Source organism: Martes martes (assembly GCF_963455335.1).
Source record: "Martes martes genome assembly, chromosome: 2".
Lineage (NCBI taxonomy): Eukaryota > Metazoa > Chordata > Mammalia > Carnivora > Mustelidae > Martes > Martes martes.
This window is the reverse complement of record NC_137889.1, coordinates 27,073,058-27,089,667: the sequence shown is the minus strand read 5'-3', so window position 1 is coordinate 27,089,667 and position 16,610 is coordinate 27,073,058. Positions and strand designations below refer to the sequence as shown.

The window sequence follows — 16,610 nt, the reverse complement described above, 5'->3', positions numbered from 1 at the left end:
AACTTTAAGTTTAGCAGTCCTGTAATCCTTACAGTATTAGTAGTGTCCTAAATTAAAAAGTAAGGAAATTAAGCAAGTAATTTGCCCAAGGTCACACCCATTGGATGACAGAGCCAGAATTTTATACCAGGTCCATTGGTTCCAGAGCCCACACTATTCAAAGGGAACATATCACTCCCAAAACTTGAGTCTGTAATAGAACTAATTTTCTACAGATAGGAATGCTTTATATATAAAGTGTTGTATATAAAATAACTTTGTATATGTATTGTATTTATATGTATTGTATTTTATAACCAATATAAAACATAACCTGTTTTGTAAATAGGCTTTAAAAAAAATACTTATGTGGTAAGGGGCACCTGTGTGGCTCAGTCGTTTAAGCAACCAACTCTTGATTTTGGCTCAGGTCATGATCTCAGGGTTGTGAGATCAAGCCCTGTGTTGGGCTCCACTCTCAGAGGGGAGTCTGCTTAAATTTCTCTCTCCCTCTGCCTACCCCCAAAATAAATAAATAAATCTTAAAAAAAAAAAAAACAAAAACCAGTTTGTGTTGTAAAAGAATATAATACCTATACACATGGTCCAAAAATGAAAATAGCTCAAGATATTCCAAACACAAATATAAGAAATAATTAAAGGTAAACTAATAGGATGAATTAAATAACAAAGGTATACATGAAATTAAAATTATTTTTTAAAAATTTTTATTTAATTGACACACAGAGAGAGATCACTAGTAGGCAGAGAGGCAGGCGGCAGGGGTGGGCATGGGGTGGGGAAGCAGGCTCCCTGCTGAGCCAGAGAGCCCTATGCAGGGCTCGAACCCAGGACCCTGAGATCATGATCTGAGCCGAAGGCAGAGGCTTGACCCACTGAACCACCCAGGCGCCCCTTAAAATTATTTTTTAATTGGAAAATAAAACTCTTAAAAGTAAAAATTAAAATTTAAGCCAAATCTTAAAATAAGAATGAATTAGCTGGAATAGTGTTTGTCTTGCCACAGAACTCTGTCTCAGGCTCCAAAATCATACTAGACCTGGCACAGAGGAGATATCCAACAGACATTAAAAAAAAAAAAGAAGAGAAAGGAATTAATGCATGAAGGATAAAAGCACATTATCCTTTTCAAGATCACATAAGAAAAGAGTTTTATATTTTGAAGTGTGTTAAGAAAATTATAAAAGATATTTATCATCTTCCATTTAATAACTATGTGAGAAAATGTTTTAAAACTGAAATTAGCAGGCTGGTTGTCAAACCTCCAAGTGGTATTTTTCCAGGCTGAATTACTTCCTTCACAAGATACAAAGCCAATGTATTATTTGCCAGTAGCTATGCTTTGTCTCCATTATTGACAATTTTTTTGAAGTTCTCTCCTTGATTCTGCCCCATGTGTGAAGTAGCTTTCATATTTCCCTATTTTTTTTTTTACCTATTCTTTCACCTGATGTTAATACTAACATTTTATTTATGTATTTTATTTTTTTAAAGATTTTATTTATTTAACACACAGAGAAAGATCACAAGTAGTCAGAGAGGAAGGCACTGGGTGGGGGGGAGCAGGTTCCCTGCTGAGCAGAGAGCCTCGTGCGGAGCTTGATCCCAGGACCCTGAGATCATGACCTGAGTCAAAGGCAGATGCTCAACTGACTGAGCCACCCAGGCACCCCTCTTCATATATTTAAATTTGAATTTAAGCTACACTACAAATAACTTATTTTAAAATTATGTTATGTTAGTCCCCATAGTTTTTGATGCAGTATTCCAAGATTCACTGTTTGTGTATAACACCCAGTGCTCCATTCAATATGTGCCCTCCTTAATATCCATCACTGGGCTAACCAATCTCCCCCACCCCCCTCCCTTCTAAAACCCTCAGTTTGTTTCCCAGAGTCCATAGTCTCTCATGGTTCATCTCCTCCTCTGATTTCTCCCCCTTCATTTTTCCCTTCATTCTCTTAATGTCCTCCATGCTATTCCTTCTGTTCCATTAGTAAGTAAAACCACATGATAATTGACTTTCTCTGCTTGACTTATTTCACTCAGTATAATCTCCTTCAGTTCCATCCATGTTGATACAAATGCTAGGTATTCATCCTTTCTGATGACTGATTGTCATCAGTCATATGTATATATGGACTACATCTTCTTTATCCATTCATCTGTTGAAGGGTATCTCTGTTATTTGCACAGTATGGCTATTGTGGACATTGCTGCTATGAACCTTGGGGTGAATTTAGCCCTTCTTTTCACTACTCTATATCTTTGGGGTAAATACCCAGTAGTCCAATTGCAGGGTCATAGGGTCGCTCTCTTTTTAACTTCTTAAGGAATCTCCACACTGTTTTCCAAAGTGGCTGCACCAACTTGCATTCCCACCCACAGTGTAAAAGGGTTCTCCTTTCTCCACATCCTCTCCAACGTATGTTGTTTCTACCCTTGTCCATTTTTGCCATTCTAACTGGTGTAAGGTGGTAATCTCAGTGTGGTTTTGATTTGAATGTCCCTGATAGCTAATGATGATGAACATTTTTCCATGTGTCTGTTAGCCATTTGTATGTCTTCTTTGGAGAAGTGTCTTCACTTCCATTTTTTGACTCGATTATTTGTTTTTTTGGGTGTTGAGTTTGAGAAGTTCTTTATAGATCTTGGATATCAGCAAATATCTTCTCCCATTCCATGGGTTACCTCTTTGTTTTGTTGACTGTTTCCTTTGTTGTGCAGAAACTTCTTAAATTATTTCAATTTTTTTCATTTTTAATTGAAGTATAGTTGACATACAGTATTAGTTTCAGGCGCACAATGCAGTGATTCAGTTTTCACATATATCACAAAATGCTCACCAGGGTAAGTGTAGTTACCATCTGTAAGGCAGTGTCTTTTAAAACAACTCATGAGTACTTCATCTACCAACCAAGTTTTCAAATATATCTTGAAAAATTTTTCTGCTAAATAAGCATGTTTGTAGTCTTAAACCTTTGTATGCCATGTCTTATTTTTATTTGAAAAGAAAAGAATTTTAAGTGCCGTGATTGAAAGTAATCTCTTTGAAAGCAGGATCCATGTTTTACACAAGCTTAGTACGTTGTCTTGTATTTTGACAAACCAACAATAATTTGCTGACAATTTATATTCCATCTTATACTGTAGGTATACAATAAATATTTATTTAAATAAATATTCAACCAGTAAGCTCCAAAAGCACTCCAAGATCAAAGCAGGTAAGCATCCTTTTAAGCCAGAAGCTCCACAACTCAAATTCAACCTAAGTGGCCTGAAAAAATATTCAGCATGAAGATTTATTTGTTTTTCTTTTTCTTTTCACTTTTTCTAAGACTGCCTTCAATGTGATTGCCAAAGCGGGATAGCTCTGTAGAAGAATAAATCTTAGAGCACCTCAGCCAGAAAATCCAGAATTTTATTCCCCAATTGTAGCATCATTGAATTTCACTGAAATTTCTTGAGATGTCACATAGAGCTGTCACGTGTCAGATCAACTTGGTTAGGCAACCTATTTGAAAGGTGAGAAACTTAGGATGCTGTTTAAGGAAGTATCTTTAGACTCCTTAGGAGAGTCTAAAGTGGATGATAGGACAATGGATGATACTGGTGATACCATTTCTGAGCATGAACAACTGCCTCCTGAAAAGCAATTAATTGGGGCACCTGGGTGGCTGAGTCACTTGAGAGTTGGACTCTTGATTTCGGCTCAGGTCATGACCTCAGGGTCCTGGGATCGAGCCCTGTGTCAGGCTCCACACTCAGTGGGGCGTCTACTTGAGATTCTCTCCCCCCCCCGCCCCTCCCCCTGCCTGCTCACACATGCTCTCTCCCTCCCTTTCTCTAAATAAATAAATCTTTAAAAAAATAAAATAAAATCAGTTAATTGCCTCTGGTAGCTTAGAAAATCCTGAGAGTGTGTTTCATTTTTAGAAAATAGGGCATTTCTGCAAGCTAGGCAACTTAAAACTCCTTAGGAAAAGGAAGGAAAGTCAAGCTACCTTATAAAGACCTTAGTATTCACCTCAAATATTCCAATTATCCTTTTTTTTAAGGCTGCTGATAAAGAATGAGCAGAACAAGGTCCAGAGACTATAGATTTGAAATGATTTCCAAACCAGATATTTTTCAAAAGAGGTATTTTTTTTCAGTGGGAAGTGTAGCTGACACACAATGTTACATTAATTTCTGGTGTACAATATAGTGATTCAGCAGCTGTGTAAGTGATGCTGTGTTCACCGCAAGTGTAGCTCCCATTTCTCCCCATACACTGTTACAGTACCACTGACTACACTCCCTATGCTGTACCTTTCATTCCCGTGATCTATTCATTCCATAACTGGACTCCTGTACCTCTCACTCCCCTTAGCCATTTTGCCCATCCCCCATCCCCGTCCTCTCTGACAACCACCAGTTCTCTGTATTTATGGGTCTTTTCTGTTTTGTTTTGTTTAGATTCCACATAAGTGAAATCATATGATATTTGTCTTTAACTTATTCACTTAGCATAATATCCCCTAGGTCCACCTGTGTTGTCACAAGTGTCAAAATCTCATTCTTTTTTATGACTAATATTGCATTGTGTGTGTGTTTGTGTGTGTGTGTGTGTGTGTGTGTGTGTGTATCCAGATACACTACATATTCTTTATCCATGTATTTGTCAATGGACGCTTAGGTTGTTTCCACATCTCAGCTGTTGTAAATAATGCTGCAGTGAATATGGGGCATATATCTTTTCAGCTTGGTGTTTTTTGTTTCCTTTGGATAAATATTCTAGAAGTGGAATTGCTAGATCTTAGGATAGTTCTATTTTAAAGTTTCTGAGGAACATCCACACTGTTTTCCATAGTGGCTGCACCAGCTTACATTCCCACCAGCAGTGCACAAGGGTCCCCTTTTCTCCACATCCTTGCCAATACTTGTTATTCCTTCTTTTTGATAATAGCCATCCTAACAGGTGTGAGGTGATAGCTCGTTGTGGTTTTGATTTGCATTTTCCTGATGATGAGCGATGTTGAATATCTTTTCATGTGTCTTTTGGCCATCTGGATGTCTTCTTTGGAAAAATGTGTGTTCAGTCCGATCTTCTGTCCATTTTGTATTCAGATTGTTTTTTTATGTTGAGTTGTATAAGTTCTTTATATTTTTTGGATATTAACTCCTTTTTGGATGTATCATCTGCAAATAACTTCTTGCATTTGGTAGGTTGACTTGTAGATTTGTTGATGGTTTCCTTTTATGTGCAAAACTTTCTTATTTTGATATAGTCTCAATATTTCATTTTTGCTTTTGTTTCCTTTGCCTGAGGAGACAGTCCTAGAAAATGTTACCAAATGGCGAATATTAGAGAAATGACTGCCTGTGTTCTCGTCTAGGATTTTTATGGTTTCAGGTCTCACATTTAGGTCTCTAGTCCATTTTGAGTTTATTTTTGTATATGGTCTAAGAAAGTGGCCCAGTTTCATTCTTTTGCATGTAGCTCTCCAGTTTCCCAGCACCGTTTATTGGAGAGACTATCTTTTCTCCACTGTATATTCTTGCCTCCTTCGTCATAAATTAATTGATCATATAAGTGTGGGTTTATTTCTGAGCTCTCTATTCTGTTCCATTGATTTATGTGTCTATACTTTTCTGATTATTACAGCTATGTATTATATCTTGAAATCTGGGATTGTGATACTTCTAGCTTTGTTCTTTCTCAAGATTGCTTTGGCTTTCGGGACCTTTTGTGGTTCCATACATATTTCAGGATTATTTATTCTTATCTTGTGAAAAATACTATGGTGTTTTGCTAAGGATTGCATTGAATCTGTAGATTACCTTGGGTAGTATGGACAGCTTAGCAATATGAATCATGAGCATGGAATATCTTTCCATTTGTGTCACCTTCAACTTCTTTAATCAATATTTTACAGTTCTTGAAGTGTATTTCTTTCATCTCAGCTAAGTTTATTCCCAAGTATTTATTCTTTTTGGTGCAATTGTAACTAGACTTGTTTTTAATTCAGATATTTTTGGATATTTTCAAATCAGATATTTTTAAAAACAGAGCCATCAGATGTTAGTAAGAACTAAATACAGGAGGTTTAATTTAGAACATTTTATCTTTGGTTAACTTTCAGAATTAACAAAAGAAAAGTGATTTTGATAAGCTCCATCTTATCTGTGATTAATTTAATGCTAAAAACTGCTACTTCCTTATGAGATGAATCCTGGAGGATCCAAAGATCAGATCCAAATTTAGTCATGTAGCCCTCCAAATGAGTGATGTGTTTAGGAGTCTTAATCCACTGTCATGAGGTTTTGAAGCAATTCTGAGGATTGCTTTGGCAAATTTGGCTGAAATTTAGAGTTCATTAATAATATACTACACAGACCAGAAAAAAGGTCATGAAATTTTAAACTGTGGCTAAGAATGCAAGGGGGAAAAGTCAATAAAATGTCTTTAAAAATAAAAAATTGCCTGAATCAGGGGCGCCTGGGTGGCTCAGTGGGTTAAAGCCTCTGCCTTCAGCTCAGGTCATGGTCCCAGGGTCATGGGATCGAGCCCCACAACAGGCTCTCTGCTCATGCAGGGAGCCTGCTTCCTTCTCTCTCTCTGCCTGCCTCTCTGCTTACTTGTGATCTCTGTCAAATAAATAAATAAAATCTTAAAAAAAATTGCCTGAATCAATAATTTCGAATCCCAGAAAGAACTACAGGAGGAAAATGTCAACAGTACTGACAAGAACTCTGTCAGATTGAGGATTATATTAAACATTGATTTTGTTAGCTTGAAATCATTTTCCAAGTCTGTACATACAGTCAGGTCATAACTTTTTGAATGTCAACGTACTTGTCTGAGAAAGTTCTTGTAGCTTCCAGAGCTGATTCATTTTAAATTAGAGAACAGCTTGGATATTGAAATGATCAGCCTCTCAAAGGTTGGATATTAAAACAGTCTTGAGTCGCAGTTCTACTTGCTGTGGAGAGAAAATGTTTGTTATGAAAGGGAAAATTGTGACATCAGAGAATTTGTGTAATTTCCATAATGCTGCAAAAGATATTTAGATCCTAAATCTTTGGTTTCTGACTGATTTCACTTCTTACTGTTAATATTGTCCATTTACTTAAAAAAATTAAAAAATAACATAAGAGCTACTAATTATAGAATATATTAATAATAACATTATAATGCCATTATTTCTGTAGTATTTTACCACTTCCAAGTGATTGGTTGAAGGACAGGTGGATGGATGGGCAAAATCTTAATCTATCCTCCTAGCAACCCTGTGAGACGGGTACTCCACTGGACAGATGGAGAAACTAAGGCTTGGAGAGACTGAGTAACTAGACCCCACACATAGCACAAATAAAGGTATTGCAGATATGAAAGACTCATCCTGGGCTGATTTTAATTCCTGTGCTCCTTCCACCGCCACACTGGGTGGGTCCCTGGAATAAGAAGTACTGATCATTTATCTGTGAATTTGGGGTTTTAGTTTTTTTAATATACCTAAAGAGGTTTTTTAAGGATAAATAAAACAAAATGTTGGGAAAGTGCTTTGAAAACTGAGAATTGCCCTATGTGCATAAATACAAAGCACTAAACATTCCGAACAGGAAGTTATTTTTCTGCTTCATCTACAGAAATCAGATCAAAATAGCTGTCTGTGAAAAGTAAACCACAGACTACAATTTCACCAATTTCCTACTTTAGTTTTCTCAAGCTTGAGAATGTTTCAGACACAAATCAATAAATTTTTAAATAAAATTATAGGGTTGAAAAACTAAATTCCTTTAATAATTAGGGTTAGGTTGATAAGGATGCTATAAAATACTCATAATTTCAAGTGGAAATGTTCACCAAAAGATGACCAGGTTTTGTAAAATCAGTTATGGATGGACCAGAACAATAAAAAAAAGACTTAAGTTTTATCAAAAAAAGTTTAAGATTTTCAATCATTACAGCAGAGTGGATTGTTGGGGGAATATTGTCTGTTTCAATTGCCCATGTCCCAGAAGTTAGACTTTTTTTTTTAATTTTAATTTTAATTTTTTTAAAGATTTTATTTATTTGACAGACAGAGATCACAAGCAGGCAGAGAGGCAGGCAGGGAGAGAAGGAAGCAGGCTCCCCGCTGAGCAGAGAGCCCGATGCGGGGCTCAATCCCATCCCAGGACCCTGGGACCACGACCTGAGCCGAAGGCAGAGGCTTTAACCCACTAAGCCACCCAGGCGCCCTAAAGTTAGACCTTTGTTACAATTCTATTTACCTTATAGCTGATGTCCATGGATATTAAGTGAATCACAGGAAAACATCACTTTAAGTAAGAAGAGACTATAGGATGCAAAATGAATCTTTATGGAGAAAGATTTCTGAAAAGATAAACTGCCTCAGTAGGATTGTCCAAAATGCATTTTCTTTTTCTTTTGAGACTTGGGCAATTAGTGCATATACAGATATTTTGTTTTGTTTTATGTTTTTGGATGTAATGATCCCACAGAGCACTGGTTTTGAAATCACCAGTAAATCCTGTAACTAGCCACCTTTTGGACCTGGATAGAGACATCATGAGTTGATTTTGCAGGAGACATTGTCTGATTCTTTAATTTATAATGTGGTAAAGGGCTTATCTTCCATCCACTTTTGAACATGTAAGTGAGAGTGATGTGCTCACTCATGTGAACCCCCCTGTTCTTTAGATGTGTGTTACCACAAATGGAATGGCCAAGCTGGCTGCCAATTTAGGCTGTTCCTCCTGAGTGGTTACATTTTGAAGGGGTCACTGCAGACAGACCTAGAAGAATCTGACCCCAGGAACGCTCCGTGAGGAGGACTGTTCACTCGCGCACACCACACGTTAGCTCATCATCCGTGTCCCCAGCTCATCCTACCCAAACACACAAGAACCTGCCTAAGTCCCAGAGGACCAACCCATTGTTTCTGTGTAGTTCTCTTCCAAGAAGGGAGCAAGGGAGAGATCTATATGGGAAATTTCTAAAACTTGTGTACATGTCTTAGGAAATAAAACAGGGAAACCAGATGTCATACAGAGGTCTTTTTCTCTAGCAGATATACGACAAGTGACCCAGGTAGTTTAGGACAAGTGAGGCACACTTGTTTCCTAGGCCCTGCTAGGACACCGTTTCCTAGCTCTGTGGTGTCTGAAATCACCGCATGTGTCTGTCATTGTACCCACAGCTCTTATACTTCACAGGGAGTTTACTAACCCTGTAAACACAAGGATACCAGAATCAAAAAGGACTCACAGATTTTGTCCAACCCCATCATTTTACTGATGTGAAAGCAGTGCAGGGAAATTGGGGGATGATTTAGCTACAATTGTAAATCCATTCTGTAAAGAAAACCTAGGGTTCAGTTCCTGGAACTGTTCTCTTTGTAAGCTCCTCCTGGGCTCCCCTGTGGGATCTGATACGTTTGTCCCCAACACGGGAACACTCGACTGTGTGTGCATGCATGTACTTACACTTGTTTCCACCCCACCTCTGATGCTAAACCTACCGCTGTCATCATGACTTGCCCCTGAGCTCTGTCCCAACTTTTCTAAGTTAGGAAAGGAAACTTCCATCTGTCCCTTCCACACCACTCTTCCCCATTCCCACAGGATCCCAAGAGGGTCAGAACTTAGAACCTGCTTTCAGGAACTCGTGAATGTCAGATGACCCAGCAGTCTGGAGGACTATTTCAGCTGTGTTGTTGGTCTGAATGATTTTGTGGGCCAGCCCTGAAGCCAAATATCATATCATATATTCTTTTAAAACATTTATAAGTGAACTTCTAGAATATGTTTAAGTTCAGGACTGTCTTTTTTGCTGATGCACAACAGAGCCAGGAAATAGATACACATGTGACTTCTACTAAGGGATCAAACCTAATGATGGTGATTAAAAGGTACTGAAGAACAGGGAGTAAGAAATAACAGGGAAGAAAAAGAGAGAAGAAAGAAAGAGAGCAAAGAGAAAATGAAAGCCAGGAGACAGTGAACAGAATGGCCAAGGGCTCAGTCAAGGTAGCTAGGTCCCCTTCACTGGGACCCCACCTGGAGTACTGGTGGACTGATGGTGAGAGTGGCCACAGGTCACGGAGAAGGCAGTGAGCCTCAGCCTTCAGTATCTGAGCAAGGACTACAGAGAGAGAAAGAGCCAAGTTCAGTACAGACAACTATCTGCTTATGGAAAGTAATGGAGGAAAATGGACATTGGTGGTTTTCCGTACTTAGGCTAGGCATATGTTCTAGTTCAAGTGGTGAATAATAATAATACTGCCATCTATCAACAGCCTCATTTCATTTCTCTGAAGTGATGTCACATGTATATACATAAGGAGAAATACATTAAGCAGGATCTTTGTTTTATGCACTCGACTGTGTGTCTTTTGCCTCGGTTTAAAAAGTCTTTTTTCAGTAGGCTTGCATGCCTGAGACTGTAAGCATCTTAAAAACAGGCCTGGGGCATCCCGGGTTGAAACTCAGATCTCTGAGCCCTGAGTCCATGGCTTTTTGCAGCTTCTCTGAGTAGAAATGCAGAATGGAGAGAGAGAACACTCAGTGTAGACCTGAAGGAAACAAGTGCAAGCGTTCTTGCAGCCAACAAGAGTTACACTCAAGCCTGTGATGCAGAGCTGATGCTCCAGTCGTATAGCCATTCTGGGGAACTTCCTGATTTAAAAATAATAATAAACCCCTTTAGGCAGGTATCTTCCTAAAATCTTATGGCCCTGTTCTTTTTTTTTTTTTTTTAAAGATTTTATTCATTCATTTGACAGAGAGAAATCACAAGTAGGCAGAGAGGCAGGCAAAGAGAGAGCGAGAAGCAGGCCGCCCGCTGAACAGAGAGCCCGATGCAGGGCTCGATCCCATGAGATCATGACCTGAGCCGAAGGCAGAGGCTTAACCCGCTGAGCCACCCAGGCGCCCCCTATGGCCCTGTTCTTAAACAGAACACAGTGGATGTGACTGGACCTTTCCTTGAATGCTCAGGATCACGATTAATAAATACATTATTGGACTACTTGTTTTCAGGAGCAGTTAACGGTGAGCAGTTATTTGCTTTATGACTTGCCTCCCAAAGATTGTGCTTGTTTAGTTTTTCTTTTCTTTTTTTAAGATTTTATTTATTTATTTGACAGACGGAGATCACAAGTAGGCAGAGAAGAAGGCAGAGAGAGGTGGGGGAGGCAGGCTCCCTGCTGAGCAGAGAGCCTGATGCAGGGCTTGATTCCAGGACCCTGGGATCATGACCTGAGCCGAAGGCAGAGGCTTAACCCACTGAGCCACCCAGGCACCCCTGTGCTTGTTTAGTTTTTCAGACCAGCTTTTATTGAGTTTATTTCAACCCATGCTGTTTGCCGCATGTACTGTTCCTTTAAATGTATCAGTTATCCTCCTAATTTATGACATAGTCTGGACACTAACCTCTCTCTGTACGGTACTTGAAAAACAAATCAGCTCTGGGAGAAAGCCTGTTATTTTTGGTTATTTTCATTTTTATTTATTGGCTATAGTCTAGATAGGTTTGATTGCCAAATAACTGAATTTTGAATACGCAAGATATGACCATACTCTTGCTTAATTTTTTAAGTAAAAGTTTTCGTTAAGCATGATGTATATAGAAAAAAGTACACAGATCATAAGTCTACAGTTCAGTTGTTTTAAACAGATTTCAACCAAAGAAAATGTTCTTTGGAAATGTCTGGGTGGCTCGGTCAGTTAAGCATCTGACTCTTGATTTTGGTTCAGGTCATGATCTCAGGGTCCTGGTATGGGGGCCAAGGCCCAGCCTGACTTCAGGCTCCATGCTCAGTGGAGAATCTGCTTGAGATTCTCTCTTTCCCTCTTCCTCTGCCCTCCCCCCACCCCCCCCCACATGCACTCTGGCCCTCTAAATTAAAGTTGTTTTGGGGACAACTGTGTGGCTCAGTCGGTTAAGCATTTGCCTTCAGCTCATGTCATGATCCCAGGGTCCTTGCTCAGCGGGGAGCCTGCTTCTCCCTCTGCCTTCTTCTCCCCCTGCTTGTGTTCTCTCTCTCTGATAAATAAAATCCTAAAAAAAAAAAAAAAGTTGTTTTTAACATAGCTTTGTTAGATATACCTAGAAAAAAGAGGACATAACATTACCTACTTTGTCCTTTTCAAAGTACGCATCATTTTCCATATGCAAAGTATCCTTTCCCATATGAGTGAGGCTAAGAAATAGATATTTTCTGTATTTAACAGATGTGTAAAATAGAGGTTAGATAACTGATTTCTCAGATCACAGAGTAGAGAGCAAGGAGAGTAATCCTGGTGTGTCAGTGCAGGAATCTGCCCATTACTATTGCAATGAAATTTACTCAGAAGGAGCAAATAAGGTATTATCAATTCTAGTATCAAAATTTGGGCAGGAGGGAGCAGACATTCTGCCAGCGCCTAAGAGCGTGGTGGACATTTGAAGTCTCTGTCTGCTCTGACAGACCAGGGTCCCTGACATATAGCTGTTAAATATTATGAATTTCTTCTCTGGGAAGTCAAATGTCAACGTGCTCTCTTGGGGGCGGGGGGGATGGACATAAGTGACCCTGCCATTATGCCAGATCTCCAGAAGAAAGCTCAATGCTTAAGATGCCTTAGCATTCTTACTTCCTTATCTCATTTCTTCTATTCTCTTCTTTGCATCTTTTACCCTTAATGCCAACACAGTAATGTAACTGAAAGGGAAGCATTGAACAATCATAAGAACTTTGGATAAGCATCCCAAAACTCAGTGAAAATCAGCTATTTCTCCTCCCTGTTTCAAATTACCATCCATTCTAGAAGGCCTCACATGGTTTGAACTGGAACAGTGGTACATCTGAATAAAGAGTCCCAATTACATAAATATGAAAGTTCAAAAGCTTCACAAACTAAAACTCACTCCAAGTCTCCCCGTTAGCTACAGAAAGGCGTTTTATAGACTGCCCTGCTGAAAAATGCTTAGCACATGAACAGAATACAAAATACAAAGTTGCATGGAAGGAGCATTTCTTCTAGCTCGTTTCCATAAAACAGCAGAAGTAGAATTATTTCGGGCATGTGAATATTTTTCAGAGGAAAGTTCCTGCAAGCTTCAATCTTGCCAAGTGCTGCACTTGTTGCTACTAACAAAGCAGAATGAGCTCTAGGGGCAAGCTCTGTGAATTTTATGCCCCACTCCACCACTTAAAGGATGCCTTCAGTTCCTCCTTTGTAGAAGAGGCTAACAGTGGCATCTCTCACCAAAGAGCTTCCCTGAGAACTCAGTTCACATAACCTTCAGAGCTGTGTCTGGCCCACAGACAACTGCTTTTAGTGCCAGAAGGGAAAGAGACTCTTTTTTGTTTGTTTTCATAAGGGAACAAAGGAATGCAACAGACAGGTCAAAGCAAAAGTCCTATTATCAAACCCTTATCCAAGAAATCAAAATAATCAGTAATGCAACACAGAGATTATAAAGCAGATTAACCTGTCATAACAGAGTCAGCTTTCCCGAACCCCAGAGATAGAAGGGACAGTGGAGACTGGCACGAAATCAGTCACGATGAGAAAGCAGGCTTCGCCCACAGCTTCGCTCCTGGGGATGAGAGAGAGAATTCTTCTTTTTTTTTTTTTAAGATTTAATTTTTGAGTAATTTTTACACTCAGCATGGGGCTTGAACCCACAACCCCAAGATCAAGAGTCTCATGTTCCATCCATGGAGCTAGCCACGTGCCCCAAGACAGATAATTCTTCTTCCATGCTCCTAGCACTGTATTCTCCCCCCAATTCCCCACCCAATTTATTTAAATTAAACCAAAAGCAAAAATGACTCACCCATTTTTCTTATCCTCCTATCCCCCCCAACCCGCCCTCTGGCAACCATCAGTCTATATCTATGAGCTTGTTTATTTATTTATTTATTTATATATTTAAGATCTCACATCTAAGAGAGATCATGTGGTATTGGTCTTTCTCTGACTTAATTCACTTAGCGTAATACCCTAAAGGTTTATCCATGTTGTCACAAATGGCAAGATTTCATTCATCCATACAAATATATGTATGACTTCTTTATATATGTACTTGTGTGTGTGTGTGTGTGTGTGTGTGTGTGTGTGTGTGTACAATATTTTCTTTATCCATTCATCTGTTGTTGGACACTTAGGCTATTTCTGTATCTTGGCTATTGTAAATAATGCTACAATGAACATGGGGGTGCAGATACCTTTTTGAGTTAGTGTTCTTATTTTCTTTTAATAAATACCTAGAAGTGGACTTGCTGGAATACACGGCAGTCCTGTTTTTAATTTTTTGAGGAACCTCCATACTGTTCCACAGTGGCTGCCCCAGTCTGCATTTGAACAATTTACAGCAGTGCACGGGGTTCCCTTTTCTCTCCACATCCTCGCCAACACGTTATTTCTTCTTTTTGATAATAGCAATCTGGTGGGTGTGAGGTGATATCTTAGGGTTTTGATTTTCATTTCCCTGATGATAAGTAAGGTTGAGCATCTTGTTATGTACGTGTTGGCTATTCAGATGTCTTCTTTAAAAAAAAAAAAAAATTGTCTATTCGGGTGCACTGGGTAGCTCAGTTGGTTGAGTGGCCAAATCCTGATTTTGGCTCAGGTCCTGATATCAGGGTCCTGGGACTGAGCCCCCAAGTCCTCTGCACTCAGGCACAGAGTCTGCTCAAAGATTCTCTCTCCCTCTCCTGCTGCCCCCTCCCCCATTCAAGCTCGCTCGCTCACACTCTCTCTCTCTCTCTCTCTCTCTCTAAAACAAAAAAAGTAGCCTTCAGATCTTCTGCCCATTTTTAAATCAGATTTTTTTTCACTACTGAGATGTTTGACTTCTGTATATATTTTAAATATTAGCCCCTTATCAAATGTGATTTGCAAATATTTCCTCCCATTCAGCAGTTTGCCTTTTCATTTTGTTGATGGTTTCCTTTCCTGTGCAGAAACTTTTTACTTTGGTGTGGCTCCACTTCTTTATTTTTGCTTTTGTTGCTTTGGCTTTTGGTGTCAGGTTCAAAAACACATCATGTAGACTGTGTCAAGGAGCTTACTGCCTATGGTTCTTCAAAGAGCCTCTTTTTGAAAGCAGAATTCCTCTAGTTTAAGCCAATCATATATGAAATGAGGTTATTCAATGGACTAACTCAAATTCAGCTCATGGTATCAGGTGATAATCAAGTTACTTCTTAAACTACTCACTGTCCCAAGCATTAAAATGAAAAGGGGTCCCTCCCTGGAGAGAGCTAAAGAAAATCACAGCATTGATCAACTACTCTATTAGAGCATTTTTCCTTCCCCTCCCCCACCCACCTCCAAAAAGTCAGCTTCTAAATAAAGAAGTAGGCACTTAATCTAAAGATCTGAACATCCAGTGTCCTCTGGAAAATCATCCCTGGTCTTCCACCCAAGAGAAATCTTCATTTCATTGCTTGGAGGATTAAGCAAGATTAATTAACTCCAACACAAAATTAGCTCGAGTAGCATATTATATGTAAGTATACTCTTTACTGTACCATTTCCTGTTTTAAAATGGAAACTTGTTTAACTTGGAGAATAGGAATCATGTGTAGGAACCTTGGAAGTCTTTTTAAATTGCGTGCTAAAAACTGAAAACTACTCCTGACAACAAAACTAAAGTAAAGCTTCTCATTTCACAGGCTTATTATTTTCTCCTATTTTAACAAAGTTGGGGGGAAATTATCTGAAAAAACCAAGCAACTGATAAATTCATTGATCTGATTCGGCAGGACTTCAGGAGGAACTTTCTGCCTCCTGTATCTGATGTGTCTCAATCCAATAAACCTCAAAAATTGATCACTGTGCGGTGGGGCTTTCCCCCAAAGTAAAGAGAACCTGACTTTGGCAAAGTGTTCTACCCCTTAGGGACTTAAGATTTTTTGTTTCATTGTGAGGGGTGGGGAGGAGGGAGAGAAAGGAAAAAACAAAACAAAACAAATAAAACAAAAACTTACACAGGCAGGTTAAAGGAAAAGTAAATTGACGGGCTTCTCTCTCCAGTGGGAAAAAGAACTCAAGTCACCTTTTTTAGAAAAAGCTAATTGACCGCTGAGGAGGGGACTGTGTTCTGCAAAGTGGCCAGAAAGGGGAGAGCCGGCCGCCGGGTGGACGTAGGGGGCTGCCCGGCCCCGGGAGCCCCTACCTGCGTTCCTCAGCTTCTTGTTCCGATACACGGACAGGATGACCAGGAGGTTGCCCAGGACGTCCACCACGATGGTGAAGATGAGGATGAAGGCGAGGGTGCAGGCCACCCATGAGGGTCGCGGCCCTGCACCCTCCCCGCCTCCGGGCGCCCGCTGAGAGGCATTGAGCAGCCCGCTGCCATTGCCTTTCGGGGTCCCGCCCGGCGCTCCCCACAGCCCGGCCATCGCACCCTCCAAGTGCAGGGCCACCCACTCCACCACGGCTAATGGCTCCTCCCGGTGCCACTCCCCATCGCAAGTGCTCTTTCCCCACCGCCCCCTGGCTCCGCCAGCTCCCTGAAGCGGGACTCCGCACCTGCACCTGCACCTCCAGCCCCGCCCGGTGACACCTGGCATCCACCCGGAGGCTCCTAGGCCCCCGGGCTCCCGGTGTCATCCCCGCAGCCTGTG

General features: G+C 40.1%; 1 protein-coding gene across 1 annotated transcript in view; it reads right to left on the bottom strand.

Moving 5' to 3' along the window:
• MTNR1A (melatonin receptor 1A) overlaps window positions 1-16,385 on the bottom strand; it is a gene marked incomplete at both ends in the record, with an annotated part of 29,953 nt that extends 13,568 nt beyond the window's left edge. The window contains one exon of the mRNA XM_080797610.1: window positions 16,160-16,385. Within this exon, the coding sequence (XP_080653736.1) occupies window positions 16,160-16,385 (226 nt within the window). The remainder of the gene's footprint in view (window positions 1-16,159) is intronic.
• Between the last annotated feature and the right edge of the window lie 225 nt (window positions 16,386-16,610).